Source organism: Ailuropoda melanoleuca, chromosome 1 (genome assembly GCF_002007445.2).
Source record: "Ailuropoda melanoleuca isolate Jingjing chromosome 1, ASM200744v2, whole genome shotgun sequence".
NCBI classification, from domain to species: Eukaryota; Metazoa; Chordata; class Mammalia; order Carnivora; family Ursidae; genus Ailuropoda; species Ailuropoda melanoleuca.
In genome coordinates, this window is record NC_048218.1 from 3,529,149 (window position 1) to 3,551,594 (window position 22,446).

At 56.7% G+C, this 22,446-nt stretch overlaps 1 protein-coding gene across 2 annotated transcripts; it reads right to left on the bottom strand.

The window, feature by feature from the left end:
• Window positions 1-3,035: 3,035 nt before the first annotated feature.
• ABCG1 (ATP binding cassette subfamily G member 1) lies at window positions 3,036-22,446 on the bottom strand. 2 transcript variants are annotated; one of them, XM_034655303.1, is made up of 13 exons: window positions 22,280-22,446; window positions 20,497-20,629; window positions 18,440-18,490; window positions 14,835-14,980; window positions 14,431-14,554; window positions 12,943-13,057; window positions 9,064-9,212; window positions 8,786-8,887; window positions 7,540-7,708; window positions 6,642-6,742; window positions 6,387-6,545; window positions 5,163-5,281; window positions 3,036-3,965 (listed from the first exon to the last, which is right to left on the bottom strand). In XM_034655303.1, the coding sequence occupies exons 1-13, from the start codon at window positions 22,429-22,431 to the stop codon at window positions 3,737-3,739; spliced, it is 1,749 nt and encodes a 582-aa protein (XP_034511194.1). In that variant the 5' UTR covers window positions 22,432-22,446; the 3' UTR covers window positions 3,036-3,736. The 2 variants fall into 2 exon arrangements, with proteins under 2 accessions (XP_034511194.1, XP_034511189.1); XM_034655298.1 differs by having other exon boundaries at window positions 9,028-9,212.

Consider the following 22,446-nt stretch of genomic DNA (forward strand, 5'->3'; position numbering starts at 1 on the left):
TCCCATCTCAGCTTTCTGGGCGGTGACAGCAAGTCCTTAATGAGTCGCCACTAAACTAGCATTGCGCTTCATGCTTTCCAAAGTATTTTCATGTGTATTTGTGCATTACAAGCAGGAGGCAATATGCCAAAGGGAAAAAAAAGGGAAAAAAAGGCTCTGGGGTCAGACTGTGGCTCAAATGTCAACTGCACTCTTTCCTAGCATGGGACCTGGGACCTCGCCCGCCCTCCCCCAGCCCCATGTTCTGCACCTGCAGGATGAATACACCCCCTCCCACACTGGAGGCCAAGCTACATCTGGGTTCCTTCCCCCTGGGCCCCCAGTGCCCAGGTCAGCACCAAGCACATGCGGAGCACCAATGACCATGTTTGCTGAGTGAGGCGATAAACAGAGGACCGGTGCGACCCCCAGTGCAGGGCCCGGGACACCCCAGCGGGGAGAGAGGCTCAGGACACCAGGGCTCAGCCTTTTCTTCTCTCAGCAAAACAACCGAAGGTGACTCCACCTGTCCTTGACCTCCTGGTAGTGCCCTTCTCAGGGTGGGAACACGGCCTTTCTGTGGTCTCTGGGATGGGCTTTTATCTGAAAGCTTAGGTTCCATTTCCTGACCTAGAAGGCCCCTCACCCAAGGTGACTTGAGCAGACTCCAGCATCTTTTCAGTAGAATGTTTACAGAAAAGGGTTTCTTCCCATGGCACTCATGCAGGACCTTTTAAAGAACAGACTTCTCTGGCTGATACCCAGTGAGGGCAGGAGCAAGGGAGGCACAAAGTGCTCTGAGTGTGGGCACAGGTGGAAAGCTCCTGAGGTGGGGCTGGTGCCAGAGCCCAGGCCCTGCAGCGGGAGCAGGTGCAGGTGCAGGAGCAGGTGCGGGAGCGGGAGCAGGAGCAGGTGCAGGAGCAGGAGCAGGAGCAGGTGCAGGAGCAGGTGCAGGTGCAGGTGCAGGTGCAGGCGCGGGAGCAGGAGCAGGTGTGGGAGCAGGTGCAGTGGGTGCAGGAGCAGGGGCAGGAGCAGGAGCAGGAGCAGGTGCAGGAGCAGGAGCAGGAACAGCAGGAGCAGGAACGGGAGCAGTGAGCAGTGAGCAGTGAGCAGTGAGCAGTGGACAGAATCCCAGCTGCTCCCCCTTCTCTCCTGACAAATGTCACTTAAAAGTGATATTCTTTGGACTTCTACTTTCGCCTCTACTCACAAACACGGGAGAGGCTGCACATCTTCTAGGCAAGATTTAATTCTTCCTTCTAACTGAAGAATCACGATCCGAGATGAAAGGAATAGTTGGGGCATTACATTCAGAAATTCCGTATGAGAATGAACTCTGGCAAGCTGGCCTGTTTTCAGTCCCAATGTATGAAAGACATGGTCACCTACCTCTCCACCACAACGATTTAAAAAAACAAATCAGTAAGTTGTTTGGACATTATCTTCATCCATTGGAATAAGATATTTTATCTAAGGACCTGGAGACGCAAACCACACCGTTTGGAGCACTGCTGCCGAGGGTTAGTAAGAGAAGGCGGCAGCTGGGGCACTTGCCCATAAAGAAGGAAAGGAGGCCTTCCAGAGCTGACAGAGCTTCGCTCAGCGCCTGGACGTCTTTCTCAGCAAATCCTCCTGCCTGGCTTGTCCGCATACTCGCCACACCCCAGTTAGCTCCCTTCAAAAATCACCGTATGACTTAGCATATGTGTTTCCCTTAAAGGAGCCGACAGCCCTCATGTCCCCCAAGATCGGCCCCTTACTCAGTTCCTCGTCTATTAAAGGGATGAATGAATTTATTAACTGGAAAATTGAAATGCGGGGACCATGACCTCCTAGGGAAATGACCCCTTCTAAGGGCACAGGTATACTGGAAACCAGGTTTGCAATCTTGAGGGATCTCACTGTTTCTTTCTGAAGTGGCTGAGACATGGCACGGTGGGATCAGTGCAGGAGATGAGCTGCCTGTTGGCGGGGGCAGTGTGGCTCCAGGCCAGCCTATCCTTGCAGGGTCACAGAGGGGAAGAGGCCTGTAAGTGCGGAGAGCACCTGCTGTGAGGTGGAGACGGGATCACAGCCATCACCCCCCCCGCCCCCGCATTTCACCAGGCTATTCCTAGGTGGGTCTTCCAACCTATGACGTCTTGCAGGCAAATCTGTCTTGAAACTAAATGAAGACTCTTCATAAAGCCTAAATTAGTTCCTGGGTAAATGACTAATCTGGAAGGTAATGCCACCGTCGTACGGAACAGTGAAACTCAGAGTGACATTTTAATATGCTCCAGCGTGGTTACCTCAAAGGATCCAAGGGTGAAACAGGATCGCCAAGCATTTGCAAGTCAAATCTGTATGTGAGTAAAATTTGAACTCTTTCCATTCTATTAAAGTGGGAAATAGAAGCTTTGGGAACAAAACTGAGGAGTCAAAGACCCCTCTAGAGCTGCCAGCACCTTGGAGACCATGCAGCGCTATTGTTCACGTGAGATTCCAAGCAGGGAGCGACTCCGTTTCCCTCCTTGGCCTCCTCTGAGCTCCCCCTGCGGTCACACGGCCTCTGAAGGCTAGCAGGCACACGGCGCCTGTGCGTAAGCCAGAGGCCGTTTACCCCGCAGATGCGCCCGCCGCTCCTGCCCCACAGGGATTTTATTCTGTGATTCCGTCACTGGGAAGAAGGAGCTTCTGGTCTGTGACATCGACAGGGGCCCAGCACTAAGAAGGCGAGGATGTCACAGACACGGGGCTTGGGAGGTGGCCTTGCCCACGACCCTGCGCACCGTCTGACCAAGCCACAGGAGCCGGGGCCACGCGGACTGTGACGGCTGCTTGCGAGGCCTTGCAGGCCGGGAGGTCTGGGCACCCTCCGCCCACTGCCGGCGGCTCCCTTCTCGGCATCCGGAGACCCTCCCCAGCCCCCGGGGCTTTGCCGCCCACCCAGCTCTCCCCACTCCCATGGAGGCAGTCGATGTGCTATGTGAGGAGAGGGACATGTGTGCAAAAACCAACAAAGCTCATCTTCTAGACAGGCGAAATTTTTAGGCGAAATTAAGGTGTTTAGAAAGTTAGGAAGAAATAAACAATGTATTTTTGCTTAAAATAAGCAGCATGGGGTGGGGGCGATAGGAAGAAAACAGTTTGGGAAGGTTGGCCAATGTCACCCTCCAGCTTTCTGTATGACTTTTTGGAACGCGTGCAGCCCCAGAGCCTTCTCTCTGCTGGGGACCGCGCCCGCGGCTTTCCCAAGTTCTGCCTGAAAATGAGACCAGCTCTGCACCTTAGTTAAGCCCCTCATGTCTCTAAGCAAAATGTGTTACTTACCCTGAATAATTTCCTTGAACAAGTACTAAAAAGATACAGTTTCTTAAAATGAATGAGAGTTATCGGCTTTTGGCTTAGAAATTGACTTCTCCCCGGAGGAGGAGACAAAACCGTAGGACGACAGCGACAGGCAGGAGACAGGGCTGCCCCTGGCTCGGGCCTTCCTCCCTGGCCTCCCGGCCGCTGCTCTACTGCCCGCTCCTGGGCTCGGCCACCACGGTGTTAAATTCTGCACGAGGATGTGACACCTTTCTACATCTTCTTCCCACGTGAAGCCAGAAAGGGAGATGGGAGAGAGGCGCCAAGCCAGCTGGGCGCGGATGGGCAGCACAATGCCCGCAGACCGAGCACGTCGCCGGGGGCTGGGTGGCAGCTGTCTCTGCGGCCCTACAAGGGACCCTGGGCCATGATGTCTATGTCCATGTCTCCCGGCACTCAGCTGTTTTTACCTCTCCGCCCGGATTTTGTATCTCAGGACAAAATAGGCGATGAGGCGCAGGGAGATGAAGAAAATGCCCAGAACGATGAAGTCCAGGTAGAGCTTGGCGTCCTCCACGTCCAGCTCCCTCAGGATGGCCTCCGACTTCTGGAAGTGGCACGTCTCATCGATGCCACAGTGCAGGTCCTCTCGGTCCAGCCCGTAGATGGACAGGATGACCCCTTCGAACCCATACCTGGGGAGGAAGGCATCGGCCGTGAGCAAGGCCCTCCTCGCGGCCAAGGGACCCCACGCCCTCGCGTCTGCCTCCATTTGCCGAGGGACAGGGATCCCCTGTCCGTGATCCGCAGGGCGGCCCCCCTCCCTCCCCGAGACCCGACGTCACAGAAATACTTCCCAGCCTCCCAGCAGCCTCCCGAGACAATCGCATCCAATGGCTTGGCTCAGGTTTTCCCAACTTTTGCTTTCTCCAGAGCCTCTATGCACAAAACCAAGCTGAACGAAGAGTAGGTATTCGTTCAGTGGGGGAAACGAACGGGAAGGCTCTTTGATCTCCTGATAGAACATATTTTTTAACAGTTAGATATAATAAAGGATCCGATAGCCTTTGAAGGACTAGAGATCATTTCAATAAAACCCTTCTGCACCATCTCTCACTCGGGTCCAGCCCTATAGTGTCAGAACAAAAACGCCAATTTTGAGAAGAAAGACATGGGTTTCTGATTTCCTGGCATTGGAGCACACGCAGACCGCTGAAACTCTGTACGGGTGCTTTGTTCTGATTTTGCTTTCCTGAACAATGCATCTGGGTCTGGACTGACATTCTAGAAAAAGAAAGCTTGTTCCCAACTTTGGCTCTTGTGTGTCACATGGAATCGCTACAGCTGGGGGAGAAACGCTCTGAAGATGGGCGTTGCCCGGGGAGGCCGACGCGCCGGGACCCAGAGCAGAGAGGACGAGGTCCGAACGCTCTAGCGCCCGGGGGCCAGGACGCTCTTGTTCAAAGATCCTAGGATGTTTGAAACATGACTTGGTTTCCACTGGATTTATACAGGGTCAGAACCTTGTTATGAGCACTGTTCATTCCAGAGACGGACGAGGTTTGTAAGGTGGAAATACGCCCCCCATGGCCCTCTCCAAAATGGGCAGAACATAGGGGCCCACCATGGCTTCTTCAAGGCACAAACTCCTAGTATTTATTTTATCCTTGTGTGTGCATGTGTGCATGTGTGTGTGTCTGTGTGTGTGTGTGTGTCTGTGTGTGTTCAAAAGGGTGCAGACACACGAGACTTAGGAAAAACTGAAAGGCACCAATAGTCTCGGATTCCTGGTGCAAGCATCATGCTGGCATTGAGCTGGTGGCTAAGAAGTGGCTTTTGTCCTCTCCCTGTCCACACGGAGCTCCGGAGTGCTCACACGCCACACACGCTACCTGACGTAGGAGATGTAGGACATCCACTGCAGGTAAGCCGGGATCGTGTCGAAGCTGACAAAGAACCCCGAGAAGAGGAGGACGGGGATGGCCGTTACGGGTCCCACAAAGGTCGCCACCTGGGGGGACACACAGGGGACGTGCTCAGGGGCAGCAGGTGGTTACCTCGTGTCCCCTGGGGGCCGTATCCCACGTGTCTGGGGAGAGTCACCAGCAGCTGGGAAAGGGCCAGGGCTCCAGGCTGCTCACACAAGGCCAGGACAGCACCGAGGAGCCCCTGTCTTCCAGCCTGCAGCCTGTGTCCGTGCAGGGAGGGGCAGGGATGTCGTCCTCAGAGATCGGGGGGCCCCAGCAGAGGGAGGGCGAAGAGAGACAGCCTCCCTCAGGAGGCAGGGACCAAGGCGAATGGCGACGAGGCCACGGGACAGCATCTGGACGTGCTGCCGCTGTGTCCAAGGGAGGAAGGGGCAAAGAGCACCATTCCCTGGGCACTTGGGGCGTCGGTGGGGCCGAGCGTGTTCCATGGCTATCCGATACACACCATCGCTATGCCTATCCATGACGAGGGGACCACCCTGGAGGCTGAGCGATCACTGGCAGTGGGCTCTGAAGATGGAAACGGAGAGCCCATCACACCCAGCGGCAGGGGAGGGGCGTGTGTTGAAGGCCTGGGGTGCACACGATTCACCAGAGTGTGGCTTTGTTTTGGGGGACAGAGAGGCCACCCCTGCAGGAGCTGCAGAAGCACATGGGTTTGGCAGGCTGGGGGGCATGTGAAGCCCCGGGGGGCCAAGGGATGGCAGGGTGGATCCCCCAGCGGCAGCAAAACATAGGCGTTGAGAGCTTGGACTCCGAGCCAGCGGCACGACCCTGACCAGATCATGATTCCTCTCTGGGCCTCAGTCTCCCCCACTGTGAAATGGGGATAGCGCCACCCCAGCTCGGGGTGGGGGGTGCCTGGGGCTCAACGAACTATGATGTGGAAAGCACTGGGAACAGTGCTTGGCAGGCACTAGGGCCACCTAAGGGCACCTGCTGTTGTCAGTGTGCCCACCCTGACCAGCCATGCCAATGCGGTTCCTTCCCTGGACATCGACCTGGTGAAGCCAATCCAGGAAGTTGGGGCAGAATTAGGAGGAGGCATTTTAGGGAGGAGGTCCCCGGCCTCACTGGCCCAGGTGGAGAAGGAAGCCCCCCTCCCCGTGCTGTGTCCTCGGCTGGTACCTGCAGGGACGTGGATGCGGCTCCAATGAGCAGACCCAGGGACTGCGCCACCAGGGACGTCATGGTGCCAAGCGCCGCGAACAGCACGAACCTCACGGCGTCGGACGGCTGGGACGTCATCCAGTACACGATGCTGCAGTAGGCCACGGGGAACATGATCTGCAAGCACAGCGTCCGTCACCCCTCGTGGAAACGGGCGTCTCCCGCCCCTTCCACAGGGAATGACAGAGAACCCTTGCCCCTTCGCCAACACACCTGGAAAGGCACGTCGGCCATGGTCTTGGCCAGGTAGTAGGCCTTCAGGCTGTACCAGTAATTCAGGTGCTCCCGAAGAAATACTCCCATCTCCAGGGGAACTAGGAGACAGAAGGAGGGCAAAGGGGTCAGGCAGACACAGCCCACGAGCCGGACGTCCGCCCAGGCATGCTCGTGCCGCGCGGGGGGCTGCGAGGCGCACCTGCAGTGTGTGGGGCACTCGGACACTGAGCTAAGACCCATGGAACGATTCACCAGCCTGGAAAAGCTGCCGACCGTGTTTCTACCCCGAAGGGTCACCGGGCGGACAGTCGGAGAGCGGAGAACATCTACTCGGATATGGAGCATTACTGTAGTGACTCGCAGAAGTATTTCCTGCTCAGCTCAACACTGACCAGTGGATTCCTCCCGTGGGCAAGGTCCCCCAGTCCTAAGCATGCAGGGCCATTCAGGGAGGCGACACTGGGGCAAGTTTTATGCTGGAGTTTACTGTCAGCCTGCAGTGAGCAAGGGCAGTGTGCTCTGCAAACCATCTAGAACCATGGAAATCCATCTAGAATAGCTTTATTCACTCACAAACTCGGCCACGGCAGGCGGGCGTAATAAGTGAATGAGGTAACAGTTAAGCTGTAAGATTTGAGGGGTTCCAGATTAGACAACTTTTTAGAAATCTCTCTCGTCAGCCTTCCACAATGCTCAAGGTTCTCCATTAGTGATTAATTCCTTTGGCTTAAACGTGGCATGTATTTTCTTCTCTAAGAGAAAATACGATAGTCCCTGTCAACAAAAAAAGTGATATTTCGAAAAACCAAGATGTTCTGTGTCACAATACTCGTCTATCGGGCGAGCCATGACCTCGGTCCCCCATTGGTGGGTGGGTATAGGGTCAGGCACTCACACGTGAGAACGGTGGGCATGAGGGCCGCAAACATGAGGAACAGCATGGAGAAGAAGAGGAAGCCGGAGTTACTCAGGACCTTCTTGGCTTCGTTCCCAATCCCCAGGTACAGCAGGCCGATGAGGAGCCCGATTCCAATGTGAGACGTGATTCGCAGGTGCGTCAGGACCTGGGGGAAGATGCAGCTCTCGCTGATGGGCGTGGGGGTCGGGCAAAGACCGCGAGGCCAAGGCCTTCGGAGGCATCAGGCCCCGATTTCTCCTCCAGAAAAACAAGCCCCAACCCCCCCCCACACACACACAGACACACACACACACAGAGGCACACAGAGACACACACAGACACACAGACACACACACACAGAGTCATACAGACACACACAGACACAGAGTCATACAGACAGACACACACACACAGAAACACACACACACACACATACACACACAGACACACAGTTTACTGTCACACAGAGACACACACAGAGACCCACACAGGCAGTAGGCCACACATACACACAGACACACAGCAGCTTGCTGCTGTTAAAACAGAAGCACTTGCTGTCCTCTGTTAAATCACCTTCACGAATGGCGCGAAGGGCAGTCTGCCTTCAGAGGAGGGGACAGTGCTGGGAGGGGCAGAGAATGGATACAGCTGAGGCCCCTCCCCGGAGTGCTCTAGCCTGGGCAGCGACAAGGCCCCCAGCGGTCAAAGCAGTCCCAGAGGCCCCACTGGGCACTCAGCTCTCCTCAGCAGGGAGCCTGCCAGATTGTCCACTGTGATGGGTGGACAGAATCATGGCTCCCAGGCTCTCACCACCTCCTGCCCAACCGGGCTCTGTGCACCTGCCGGTGCCCTGTGCCCCAGGGCCTCCTTCAGAGACGGGCACACTCCCACTTGGGCTTGGCCAGAGGAATGCGAGCACAAGAGAGGATCTGCCACCTCCAGTGGGAACTTTTACAGGCTGCCCTCATCGTGTTCCAGAAAAGGAGCCATGTCTCCATTCTGGGTCCCAGGATGAGACATGTAGGGTGGGGCCACCAGCCACAGCCACCAACACATGACCGCAGCGCAACCTGCGTATTTCCTGTCTAGCCACTGGGGAGTGTTTGTCACGGCAGCATCGCGGAGGGAAAGCTGACCCATGCAAATGCAGGGAAAACAGCCTGAGAGCTCAGTCAGGATGAACTAACAGGGAAGTGACCCCGCAGCCCCCTCTGCCCTCAGAGACGTTGGCCAACAGCCTTACCGAATCCCTCATGATACTGAGGAAGGTCCGCTTGAAGAGGATGCAGAACTGGGTGAGGCAGCTGGCCGAGAAGCTGTGGCATCCCTCCATGGAGGTGGAATCCTGCGGGCACACACAGGACCGGGGGGACGTGAGCCGCCAGCCCCGGACGCAGCTCCCCTTGGCTGAGGAAGAGCCCCCATGCGGCAGGGTGCAAGGCGCAGCATGCAGCCGTCCCGCGGGGGGCCGGAGCTTTGCATTACCTTTCTCCACCCCTTCAATCGTTTTGCCTGCTTTACCTCTTCAGAGGGCCGGTGCCAAAGAAAAGGGTTCACCTCGGCATCCCCCCCAGGCTCTCTCCTGTGGTCAGAGTCACACATGCCCTCCCGGACGGCTCTCACCAGGCGGCCGTTCTGATCGCCGTATTCGCCGGATGCGACCTCCATGACTGTGGGAGACACAGACGGGTCAACTCCAGGCCCCCCTGGGGAGGAGCCCCCGTCGCTAACATGAGCCCAGGCCTTGTTCATTTTGCAACGATACAGCCATGAGCCTCGCAGGAGTACTTTTAATGGATTATATGGATGCTGCATGATATGATAAGCTCATTCTGCAACCAATATTTCGTCAGCTCTAAAATCCCCAGCAAGGCCATGTATCATGTCAGGATCCTAGAAATGCAAATTCAGATGGTGATGCCAGGGAGCCTGGGGGGTAACCAGCTTGTGCGTCTATTAACTTATTCACCCAGTGATGGTTCCTGAATGCCTGCCTCGGGCATTCAAGCCCCAGGATTGGAGGCAAGGGATGAGCAGGACGGGGCTTGCGTGTCCCTCTGGGCTCCACAGGGAGCGGGAGCGATGGGCGCAGAGACAGAGCTTCAGCACCATGGAGAGGGGACCAGAGCCACAGGCCAGCTTGGGACTGTCGGCCCCACCTCCTGATCCCCAGGGAGCGTGTCCTCCAGACCCCGTCTCTGGATCCCACGGCCTCTCTGCGGCCCCTGGTTCCACACCCCACACGACTGCCGCTCCTTCCCACCACGACCTGCAATCTCCCATGCCTCCTTCCCACGGCCCCTCCCCTCACTAACATCCTTGCTGAAACCCAAAGTCACCGGCCTCGATTTTTTTGGCCCTGCCCTCAGGCCACAGCAGCTATCTGCTTTCCCCCAGCCCTCCTAGAGCCTGTCATAAACCAGGACATGCTGCCACAAGAGAACATCGTCATCGGTGATGCCACCCGAGCCCAGCGTGGCCGGCTCACCTGCTCACTCACACCCCATGCTCCACCATGCTCCACATGGCCACTCTCCCCTCCCCTCCCACCCTCTCTCCGGTGACGCAGAGGGAAGAGAAGCTGCCAGAAGGGAATACTCTCACTTTCCTGAGACCTTCCCACAGTCCCATGTGCCCGGTTTCCTACCCCCTAGGTTTTCTCCTCTTTGCAAGCTCTGGACCTCCACACACTGCCCCTGCTCAGTGGCCCCTGCCCCCACCTGCTTTCTCTCTCTGGGGAACAAGTGTATGATGACCACTGGCTCCATCCACTGCCTTCACAACACACCGAAGCCTTTCTTTAGGTGAGACTTCCCTCTCCCTCGGCCCCTTCCTGTCCACTATGTGTCCCCTCTCTGTCATGACCCACATCTCAGAAGNCCCCTAGGTTTTCTCCTCTTTGCAAGCTCTGGACTTCCACACTCTGCCCCTGCTCAGTGGCCCCTGCCCCCACCTGCTTTCTCTCTCTGGGGAACAAGTGTGTGATGACCACTGGCTCCATCCACTGCCTTCACAACACACCGAAGCCTTTCTTTAGGTGAGACTTCCCTCTCCCTCGGCCCCTTCCTGTCCACTATGTGTCCCCTCTCTGTCATGACCCACATCTCAGAAGATAGAGCCTGGCCTGGGAACCGTGTTCTCATGGAACACAATTTGGGGGATGATGATGTAGAGATATGGAATCCCAGCAGTGCTGTGGCCAGCTGCTTGGGGGAGAAACATCTGGATGAGAAAGGCTGATGGCTGGGACAGAGAAGGCATGCATTAGATTGAGAGGGTCCCCCCCATTCATGTCCACCTGGAACCTCAGAATGTGGCTGTATTTGGAAAATGCTCTTTGCAGATATAATTAGTTATGGATCTTGAGATGAAATCATCCTGGATTTCGGGTGGGCCCTGAGTCCCATGACTGGTGTCCTTACAAGAGGAGGAGAGGACATCCAGAGACACCGAGAAAAAAAANCCTCGGCCCCTTCCTGTCCACTATGTGCCCCCTCTCTGTCATGACCCACATCTCAGAAGATAGAGCCTGGCCTGGGAACCGTGTTCTCATGGAACACAATTTGGGGGATGATGATGTAGAGATATGGAATCCCAGCAGTGCTGTGGCCAGCTGCTTGGGGGAGAAACATCTGGATGAGAAAGGCTGATGGCTGGGACAGAGAAGGCGTGCGTTAGATTGAGAGGGTCCCCCCATTCATGTCCACCTGGAACCTCAGAATGTGGCTGTATTTGGAAAATGCTCTTTGCAGATATAATTAGTTATGGATCTTGAGATGAAATCATCCTGGATTTCGGGTGGGCCCTGAGTCCCATGACTGGTGTCCTTACAAGAGGAGGAGAGGACATCCAGAGACACCGAGAAAAAAAAGCCATGCAAGGACAAGGGCAGAGACTGGAGAGGCCCAGCCACCAGCCCAGGAATGCTGGAGCCTCCAGGAGATGGAATGGCAGGAAGGACCCTCTCCTGGAGCACTCTGAGGCAACACGGCCCTGCCCACACCTTGTCTTCCAGCCCCAGCACTGCGAGAGGATGAATTTCTGCTGTTTTAGGCCAACCAGCCTGTGGGGCTTCCTTGCAGCAGCCATGGGCAGGCAGAATATGCTGGCCAAGACTCGACCCCAGCACAGGGGCTGAGGTGGGGGAACACGACTGGGTGGGGGGTGTCAAGCACTTGGCAGTCTAGTAAATATGAAGCTTGAGAGAAAGAGAAGGCAAGAGGGATGCCAGGCTCCCTGGCTTGCAGAGCTGGATGGAGGAGGAGAATTGGTTTTGGAGACACGGCCTGGAGAGGCTGTGTGGCTTGCTGACAGGTGTGTGGGGTATGGTGTGGAGGAGACGTGCTGGGCCCAGAGCCCCAGCAGGTGGGGAGAAAGTGATGGCCACAGCAGCGGCATCAACGTCCTGGAGGGCATGGCCAGGGGAGGTGCCTGGGAGCAACTCCAGCATGCAGGTGTGGGCTCCTGCCTCTCAAGGGCCGAGACATGGCGCACTGGGCTGCCAACCCTGGGACCGCCAACTCAGGAGCCGGAGCTCAGACCATCAACTTGGTCTCTGGACTCTGAGCATCCCCTTTTTTGTTCTGTTTGGTGGAAATTTAAATCCACANTCCTGGAGGGCATGGCCAGGGGAGGTGCCTGGGAGCAATTCCAGCATGCAGGTGTGGGCTCCTGCCTCTCAAGGGCCGAGACATGGCGCACTGGGCTGCCAACCCTGGGACCACCAACTCAGGAGACGGAGCTAAGACCATCAACTTGGTCTCTGGACTCTGAGCATCCCCTTTTTTGTTCTGTTTGGTGGAAATTTAAATCCACATTTTAACACATCAGTTCATCAATGTAAAAGGGTCATTTTTTATTTTTAAAGGTTATTTATTTTCAGAAATACCTTCCTTTAAATCAGATACCCAATAGGGCAAAGCATTAGGAAACATGGCTCCTAGCCACAGCATCCTTGTTCTAGTTCCCAGATATCTTCTCTGGAAGAAAGAAAACTCTTATCTGTTCTTAGAAGTGCCACCACAGGATGGGAGTTGAGCCATATGTGGATTTAAGGAATTCCAGATTTGGGGGCTTCAGGTAAATGCAGAAACCCACTGAGAGTGGAAAACAGCCCCTTTCCTTCCCCTCCAGCGGGTCAAGGCTCTACTTACCAAAGTCAGCTGGGTTGTGATAGGTTGGGCAGTTCAGACCTNGCATCCTTGTTCTAGTTCCCAGATATCTTCTCTGGAAGAAAGAAAACTCTTATCTGTTCTTAGAAGTGCCACCACAGGATGGGAGTTGAGCCATATGTGGATTTAAGGAATTCCAGATTTGGGGGCTTCAGGTAAATGCAGAAACCCACTGAGAGTGGAAAACAGCCCCTTTCCTTCCCCTCCAGCGGGTCAAGGCTCTACTTACCAAAGTCAGCTGGGTTGTGATAGGTTGGGCAGTTCAGACCTAAATCCCTCAAGTATGGTACGAGATTTGAGACTTTTCCCCGGTACACACATTGTCCTTGACTGAGGACGTAAAGCTGGAAAAAAGTAAGGAGAGGGAGAACATCAACCTCGTCCTCCTTTGTAAAGCAACAGGAGCTGCCAATCCATCGACCCCTCGATCCATCACCCATTCAACCTTCTACCCACCCACCTACCCAATCATCTACACATGCATCCACTACCCACCCATCCACCCACCCACCCATTTACCTATCCATCCATCCACCCTCCCATTTACCTACCCACCCACCCATCCATCCACCCTCCCATTTACCTACCCACCCATCCATCCATCCACCCTCCCATTTACCTACCCACCCACCCATCCATCCACCCTCCCATTTACCTATCCATACACCCATCCATCCACCACCCATTCAACCTTCCATCCAACCATCCATCTTTCCATCCACCCACCCACTCATCCATCCATCCATCCACTACCCATTCAACCTTTTATCCATCCACCCACCCACCCATTTACCTATCCATCCATCCATCCATTACCCATTCAACCCTCCATCCATCCATCTTTCCATCCATTCACCCACCCACCTACCCAACCACCCATCCATCAATCAATTTCTCTCTCTTTCAGGAGAGTTTTATATTACCTCCCTAAAATGCTGAAGTTTAAAGGGAACTTTAAGTCAGGGAAGATATCATATGGACATGTATTACTTTATTATATTGCTTTTCTTTCCCCTCACACCAACCACCTGCTAGGAAAAATCTTGAAGCTGTACACATTTCATCCCTGGGCCTTTTTTTTTTCTTACAATATCAAAACCTACAATTTATAAAAGAAATGATGTTGTACACATATGATAACCTGCCATTCAATTCTGTAAAACAAGCGTTCTCCATTGTTACAGGGGTGAGGGTGGAAAAGCTTTAGCAATGTCAGACCCCTCGGCTGGATATCAGCTCCAGAGGGAGAATACCGGCCAGCTCCTTCTACCCTCTCCCGCCCTGCGACCTCAGCTGCTTATGACTCCAGAGTCTTATGAAACGTAACACTTAAGGCCACTCAAAAATGAAGACACCCCCAGGAACTGCNTTTTTTTGCTTACAATATCAAAACCTACAATTTATAAAAGAAATGATGTTGTACACATATGATAACCTGCCATTCAATTCTGTAAAACAAGTGTTCCCCATTGTTACAGGGGTGAGGGTGGAAAAGCTTTAGCAATGTCAGACCCCTCGGCTGGATATCAGCTCCAGAGGGAGAATACCGGCCAGCTCCTTCTACCCTCTCCCGCCCTGCGACCTCAGCTGCTTATGACTCCAGAGTCTTATGAAACGTAACACTTAAGGCCACTCAAAAATGAAGACACCCCCAGGAACTGCCAGGAAACTGTGAGTCCCTGGGATTTGGTGTCACCTGGGCTATCACCACATGTACCTGGTCGAAGAGTTCAAAGAGCTTGGCGCTGGGCTGGTGGATGGTACAGATGATGGACCGCCCTCCTTGCGCCAGCCCTTTCATCAGGGAGACCACCTGGAAGCAGGAGGCGCTGTCCAGGCCACTGTAAGGCAAGGGGCACTGTGAAATGCCTGTGGGACCCCCCAAACCATACTCCGCATTCATAGCACAGTGGGGAGCTCCGTCCTGCAAACCTGAGCCCCTCATATCTTCTAGAGTCAGACAGGGAGGGGGGGAGTCAGGTCTCTGCTTGGGACCCCAGGATAGGAGAAAAAGATGGGCAGGCAGAGCACATGCTTCCCCCTTCTGAGGTGACTCTAGGGGCTCCTGCAAAAACTGCTGGTAGAGAGGGCAGGGCTCTTCCCTCCGCTGTTCTTGATTACCTGGTGGGCTCATCGAAGAACATGACGGGAGGATTGTTCACCAGCTCCAGGGCAATGGCCAGGCGCTTCCGCTGGCCGCCAGAGAGGCTTCCAGTCCGTGTGTTGGCACAAGACAACAAGCCCAGAGCCGTCAGGATCTCCTTGACCTGGGGGAGCAGCAGAGCCAGAGCTGCCATCAGGGACTGCCTGCCACGCCTCCTCACCTCCAGGCCCATCTGGAAATGCCTGGGCCTCCCCCAACCCCCTCGTGGACACACGGATGGGGCTGCATATCAGGGCCCATCCCAGGCTGCCCGTTGCCAAGGGGGCAGGTGCCTTTCCAAGTCTGAGGTCCTGGTTTGGGCCCAGGAGGCTGGGGAGCAGTGCTGGAGCCAGGCCCGTTGGGCCCATTCTGCCTCCTGCTGGTGACCTGGCAGGCTCCCACGCTTGTAAGCCTTGCTCAGGCCCGGGAAGGTGCTCCATCACCAAGTGCAGAACGGGGGGATCGGCACACACACAGCCAGGCTGATCAAGTGTCTGAGCAGCACAAAGGGGAGGGCCATCGTGACGGCGACATGGGAGAGCAATGACAGCATGCGGGGTAAAGCTTGGCACAGAGGAGGTCTTGTATTCACCAGCAGCTATCAACAGCACTCTGAGCAGGGCCCACAGCTCCCGCAAACCCACGCCACGCTGGCCAGGCCTCTCAGGAAGAAGGAAAGCCTCCCGTTGGCAGTCATCATGGAGAACCAGGGCTCTGATGGGGCAGTAAGGCCAGGAAATGGCTTGACGCAGTCACTCCTTCCACGGGGGCCCTGCCCATGTCCCTCTCCAGGAAGCAGGCCGGGCACCGGGATATAAACAGTCCACTGTGACTAGGCCTCCATGTCCACTCCAGATCACTGATCCAGTATTGACTCGGGGAACAGGAGTCAGCAGACTTGAGTGCGGTGTTCAGGTGTCTTCCTGGAAGCAGGCCCTGGGACGGTGGGGGTCTGTGGTCACCTACCCCTCCTCCACCCCAGGCTCACCTCCCAGGGCCAGCCCTCCTGGAGTTTCCATGAGAATGCACCAGGCCACCATCCCGGCTCCTGGTGGCGGACCCCAGTCTAGTGGCTTCTGCAGGGAGATGAGGTCATCCAGAAGGTGAAGGAACTCACAGAAAAGAAAGTTTCCACTCCAGCTCTTGAGTTACTGACAAAATGCAGCCTGGGTGACAGGCTGAGCCAGGGCACTACTGTCCCAGAGGTCAGGAGGCAGTCGGGTCAGGCGGACCTGGGTCCGAATCCCACGAGGCTTTTTCCTTGCTGATCTGTAAACCCAACCCGCTGCCCTTCTCGAATACACTGCATTTGAGGGATCACAATCAGGAAAGAAGGTCAGCGAGGTTGTCCAGGAAGGGCCATGAGGCAGGGCAGGTGGGGAGGGTTCTCTGGCATGGCTTTCTTCCCCTGCAGCCAGCATCTGTTGGCTTTCCCAGGGCCACCAAGCTTCTACGGCCTTCTGCCGAACTTGCCGAACGAAGTCACTCCGGTCACTCCAGGCTCACCTTTGGGGCCCCCCACGGCATGGCACATGCCATTCCCTTCCACCATCTGTCCTCACAGAGCTCCCTCCCTGTGGCCGGGTGTGCCCCGCCCCTCGTGCCCTCGGCCGCCATGGACAGGCTGGACGTGGAGGCAAATGTCGATGCCGGCCCTTCCCCTGTCCCGTCCAGCCTGTTTCCCCAGCGCTCTCTCGAGAGGGATTCTCTGCAGGTTGGTTTTGCAGTAGAACTAGTCAGAAAGAACTTGTCCCAGCCCTGGGAGATCTCGCCCCAAACAAGCCCCTTGCTGGGAACCCTCGAGGGCTGAGGCTGCTTTTCTGGGAACCAAGGAAGGCTGTGGATGACACATTCCATTACCTACTAGAACATTCCATTCTATTGTTTCCACAAAACACAAACAACCGCAGCCTAGGTTCGAGGGAAATGAGTCAGGGCAGGCACTGGGCTGCTCTTTCATCCTTGAAATAACCACACAGTCCTGCGGATGCTCTCTTGGGAGAGGCAGCCCCTACACTTGGCCGGACTGGAATGGGCGCTTCCGGTGAGACGCGTGTGTGGGACCCGAGAGCAGCTCCAGACCCCACAGGGATGGCTCGGCGCCTTGCTCAATCCAGCAGCAGACGAATCTGGACAGGGGCAAGGCTCCCGCTCCCACAGGAGGACTCAGTCACACAGTCGGCAGAGAAGACCCTTGCCGACACCATGTCTTTGCTCTTGTAAACCCAGCTGAGAGCAGCATGCGGGTGTCCTCATGTCCGTGTCTCAGGCCAGCATATGGAGGACGTGCACGTGGGCCTGGCCCACCGGAGACACCTCCTTGCCCTACCAAGAAGGCAGTCTCACCCGTCCCTTCCGCTAGAGCAGGTAGAATGGGCTCCCGTGGCCCTCCCCCAAGACCCTGACCAGCCACCCGATGGCGTGGTCCCCACACCTGCCACGTCTCTGTTCTGGGTTCCAGTAATCCATTTCATCCCTTTGGACCTCAGAATGAAAGCTCCCCAGGCAGCACCCCAACGGCACAGGGGTCGTGCGCCCTCTCCCGCCTGCACAGGGCAGCTGACCCCCAACTCCTGGGCTGATCCTGAGGTTTCTGGAAGGTGGCAGCCGGGTTGGGGGGCCGCAGGAGAGAGGGGATGCCCCAGCGATGCCCGGCATTGTCCTCATGACACGTGTACGTCATATTAACTATTATGCGCTGCAGGAAAGGGAACGGATGCAGTAAATAGAATCGCTATTAATAGTTCTTGACATCGTTCTGATTTACAGCAAACGTGAGGGGCAAGTTGCAGCAGGGTGCTAGCCTACAGACCCTCCTCGTTCCATGGCTGGACCCTCGTCTTCCAAGGCTTTAGAAGACAAGATGGTATCACGCATGAATGGGATTTCACCCAACTCCACTCTTGCATGGAAATCCCACTAGCGCCAGGCTGGCTGGGGAGCAGAGGAGGGAAGCTGAGGTTCCCCCACGTGATGTGTACGCATAAGTGGGGCCCCCCAGCTGCATGGGGCTGCGTGGGGTTGTGTGGGGCTTCCCGGCTCCCAGGGGCTGCTTCCCGGCACCCTCCCTGGGCCCCTGGCTTTGGGGGAGCTGCGGAGGGGGGATGAAGAGGATTAGAAGGTCTCCAGCATCCCAGAAACTTGTTTTTTGATATATATTTTTAAAGGCTGCTTAATAATGTGTAAGAACCAAACTTCTTCTGTGAGTGCACGTGGGTGGAGGCTGGTTATTTTTAGGGGAATGACTAACCATCTTCAATGTTAGCGTTTCAGAAAAGAACAATGGGGTGTAAAGCATACTGAGCACTAAAGGGGCAGAGCGCCTGGTCGAATGTCGAGGCCGGCGTGCTTGGGCCACTAAGCTTTCCTGCCGCGTCCTTGCTGGCTGGTGGCTGCGCCAAGATCTGAAAGTCTGGGCCCCCAGCTGCCAGGCCAGGGCGCACACCGAGATGTCACCATCTCCCGCACAGAAGACTGGGTGACAAACAGCAAACAAAACCAGTGCCCCAAAGTCCCTCCCCATGCATTTGCCAAACGAATTTCGTGCACTTTCGGGACTGCCTGCGGCTCGGCGCACACTCACCATCTCCCTCCGGCCTTCGTCCTTCTCCTGGAGCTTCAGGTGGGCGGACACCTGCGGGGGTGCAAATCAGAATGGATGGTGGTCAGCAGGGCAGACCTCACTCTGACGTGACAGAGGACACCCGCAGAGGTCTGGGCTTCCCACCGTCCTCGGCTGAACAAGGGAGGCCCCAGGAGACCAGTCAGTGTCTGGGATGCTGCCTGTCATCTCGACGGCTTCTCTGCTACGCCCAGAGGGAAGGCAGGTGCAGGCAATGGACCGACCGGGAGACTCCAGGCGTCAGTGAAGACCACTGCTGTGGATGTGGGAAGCCACGGGCCACCTGTTAGAGCACCGACGGACCACAGTGCTCCGTAGTGCAGTGTTTACACCACAGAAATTGGTCGGAGCTAAATATAAGGACTCCAGTTTTGTTGTTGTTTTGTTTTGCTTGAGCTCCTGTTCGCTGGCACGGCACCGGGCCCCTGGCACTGCTCGGTAAGACCGCGAGCAGCCATCAGCATCCAGTAACAGCCCCGGTTCCGCTCTGCCCCCTTCTGGGGGTGGCCTTGGGGGACAAGGACAAGGGGGACAAGGACAAGGGGGACTGCTCCATTTCCTCCTGGGCGCACTTTCCAGCTGGTGAGCTGGGGAAGAGGCCAAGCCTGGGTGGCTCGCAGGGCCAGCCACCTGCCAGGCAATACCCAGGGTCACTTTGTGGTCTGCCCGGTGGTCGTGAGGGTCAGAAGCAGCACGTGGAAATGCACAGCCGTTCTGACCCGTGGCTGGGATTGGGTCCCTACGTCTGTGGCAGGACATTCAAAAGCAAAAGGCAGGATTCCCTCAAGTGAACGGTGATTTTCAAAGGCATCATAAACCTCTCAAGATCAAAACCTAATTTCATTCTGAAAATGAATTTCACAGCAGAGCCTGGTGACAGGTTGGGGACAGGCGCCAATCTTGTCTGGATAAGAAATCAGTGATCGCGCTGGAAGTCAAAGGGAAGATTCTTGGTCAAGTAACCAGGTGTTTAGTCAATAGCTGGTTGAGACGCTAAACTCTGGTCAGCGGAGAGAAGGCGATGTAGCAATTCAGGAATCAGCAAAGCTCGGATTTCCCAAATGTGCTGTTCTATTTGAACTCCTCCTGAGCTCCCAGTGCCCCGGTCAGAACGGCCATGCAGAGGCTGGATAAACTCTTAGGGGCCCCGAGCACGTGTCTGCTGGCGAGGCCCAGCCCCGTGGAGAGTTCTCCCCCTTCCAGAACACTCGGCCCCCGGGGACATGAATGAGGAGACCCCGCAGAGCAGGGTACGGGGCAGCCTGTGTACCCAACATCTTGCCCGCTGCCCTTTGCGGAGGTAGAATTCCCTGGAGTGCCCTTCAGAGGAAACGCCAGGCAGCCACTCTCCAACCCCACAGAGAGGAAGCTTCGCCCCACCAAGTCAGAAGCACAGGGCAAGACCTCTCTTGGCAGGGAAACCAAGGCTAATGCCCGTTGATTGACCAGGGCGCGAGGCAGAGCAGCTAAGAATGGGGAGGGACCTGGAGGCTGGGCTCGGCCTTTTGCAGCAGGCAAGGGGAAGGCTCACTGCCACCGTCCTGGTGACCGTGGGCCACTGCGCGCACAGGGCTGGGAGGCAGTGGTGTGCAGCAGAGGCTGGCTTCAATCCCCCCGACCCTGGCCAGCAGGGGGGCCGAGGACCAGACACTCAGGGCCCGACCCCAGGTGCCAGGTTGGGGAACTCGGGCCAAGAGCTACAAATAAGGACAGCTGATGGCCCACGGGCGGTAGGACTGTGGACACCTCCAAGTGCTCACCCACGAAGGTGGGTCCATAACCTCCTCACACATGTGGACACGTGGCCATGATTCTGCCGCCCAGAGTCTACGAGAACCCGGGGTGTTGGGAGTTTGTGCTCAATGGAGCTGTCCAAAGAGCAGGCCTGGTGTCGGAGCCCCACCTGACAGCGCGCAGGTGACCCACAAGCCCCGGCCCCACACTGGGCCCTGCTGTGTCTCACGGGGGAGAAGGGAGGCGGGCCGGCTGGGCGCAGGCCGGGCGGGGTGGGGGCTCACCATCATGGCCTCCTGCACCGTGAGGTGCGGCAGCAGCATGTCGTCCTGCATGATGTAACAGGACACCTTCCGGAAGCAGCGCAGGTCCCGGGGCAGCCCGTTGATGAGGACGGCCCCCTTCATTCCCGTCTCCCTGCAAAGCCCACACAGCACACCGTCAGCTCCTCCCGCAGGGCCTCGGGGAGGGGAGTGGCCCCTTCCCCACAGCTTCCCAGCTGGAGTGTTTATCGCAGGGACGCCAAGGGGCAGGAAGGGCTGGGGGCCCAGAAGAGCACCGGGACCCGCAGGAAGGAGCTGCGCGGAGAACGTGCCCAGGACGGAAGGGGAAGCTGTACCAAACCCGCACGTAACAGGTGCTAATGCGCAGGGGTACGCGTGCGTGCTCCCACCTGCGGCCCCAGGTCGGACGGACACCCTGGCTGCGCTGGGCTTTGTGAGACTGGCTTCCGAATGATCTCGTGAGTAGCCAAGGCTACACCAAGAGCCCCCAAAGGCCGGGACTCTGACGCCAAGGAGGTGGCCATCCGTCAGAACCAGCTCCTGAGGGCGCGGAAGGAGCAGGGCCCCGGTGCACAGGTGGCTCAGAGGAGGGGGCTGGGCCCTGCTCCTTCTCCACAGGGGAAGCTGTCCCCTCACTTGACAGGTCAGGGCACGGCGTACGCACCCCAGAGACGCCAGCCCCCCTCTCTCCCTCCCCCTCCCAGACCCACTGTGCGTCTGCGCTGCCCCACACTCTCTGGGTGCGTCATCTCAGCCCCGGGGGGGAGCCACAGGCATCCCCCTTAGGGCCTGCCTCCTGGATGTCCCAGAGCACAGAAACACCAAGGGGCTGTGGACACCAGTGAAATCACATCTGGTTTCCAGCTTCATCCCGGCCAGTACTGTGACCTTGGGCTCTTTCCTCCCGGCCGCTCTGGGAGCCAGGCTCGGGGCCCAGGCACCTCCAGGCAGCGGTCGGCAGCCCCAGGCTGCCCGAGCACCCCCAGGCCAGGCAGCGGCTGTGGGTGTGGATGTGCTGAAAGTGGGCACCCCCACCCCTGCCATGCGTCCCCATGACGCTGGGCATTGGCCTCAACCTTTCGATGTGAATGCAACAGGCAGAAACTTGTCATAGGAGAGGTTTTTAAAAACCCTGATTTGTAGTGTTGAACAGTAATTCAGAGGTCCTAAGGAAAGGGGCGATAGTCGCCTTTTTTTCCCCAGGAGACGACATTACTATTAGTATTACCAGTACTCGCTAACGTTGGCAAATGGGAGCCTGAGAGGGGAGGCCAGCCGACGCTAAGAGGGCACCTGAACGCTTGGAAAGATTCAGCTTTCCAGCCGCTCCCCCAGGAAAGACACCGGGCAGGATGTCAGGGGCTAACACAGGCCCAGGCTAGAGCACATGAGCCCCGGGCCCCAGCCTGATGGTTCTCCTGCTGCTCAGCTTATATTTTTTTTTTTAAATCTTTGTTTTCTTTATCTAGGGAGAGAGCAGAGTGCGAGGGGCAGAGGGAGAGAGAGAATCTCAGGTAGACGCCCCACTGAGCCCAGAGCCCGATGCGGGGCTCCATCTCATGACCCTGAGATCATGACCTGAGCCGAAACCAAGAGTCGGTTGCTGAGCCACCCCGGCACCCCAGCCCTCGGCCTCCTAATGCTCGACCCCGCAGGCCTCAGCAGAGTCTGTGCAGAACCTCGACAAGTGACAGGGCAGACCGAGGTGGCCTCGCTTTTCCAGGGGCTGTCCCCAGGCCAACAACGGGGCGAGAACCCCGTTCTCCGCGGCAGGTGAGCTCACCTGTATCCAGCCAGAATGTTCATGAGCGTGGACTTCCCGGCCCCGGATGGCCCCATGATGGCCACCAGCTCCCCGCTGTTGAACTTCCCAGAAATCCCTTTCAGGAGGGTCTTGTAACCTGCAGAAAGCACATCACACTCATTTCCAGCCATGGCGGGGTTCGTGTG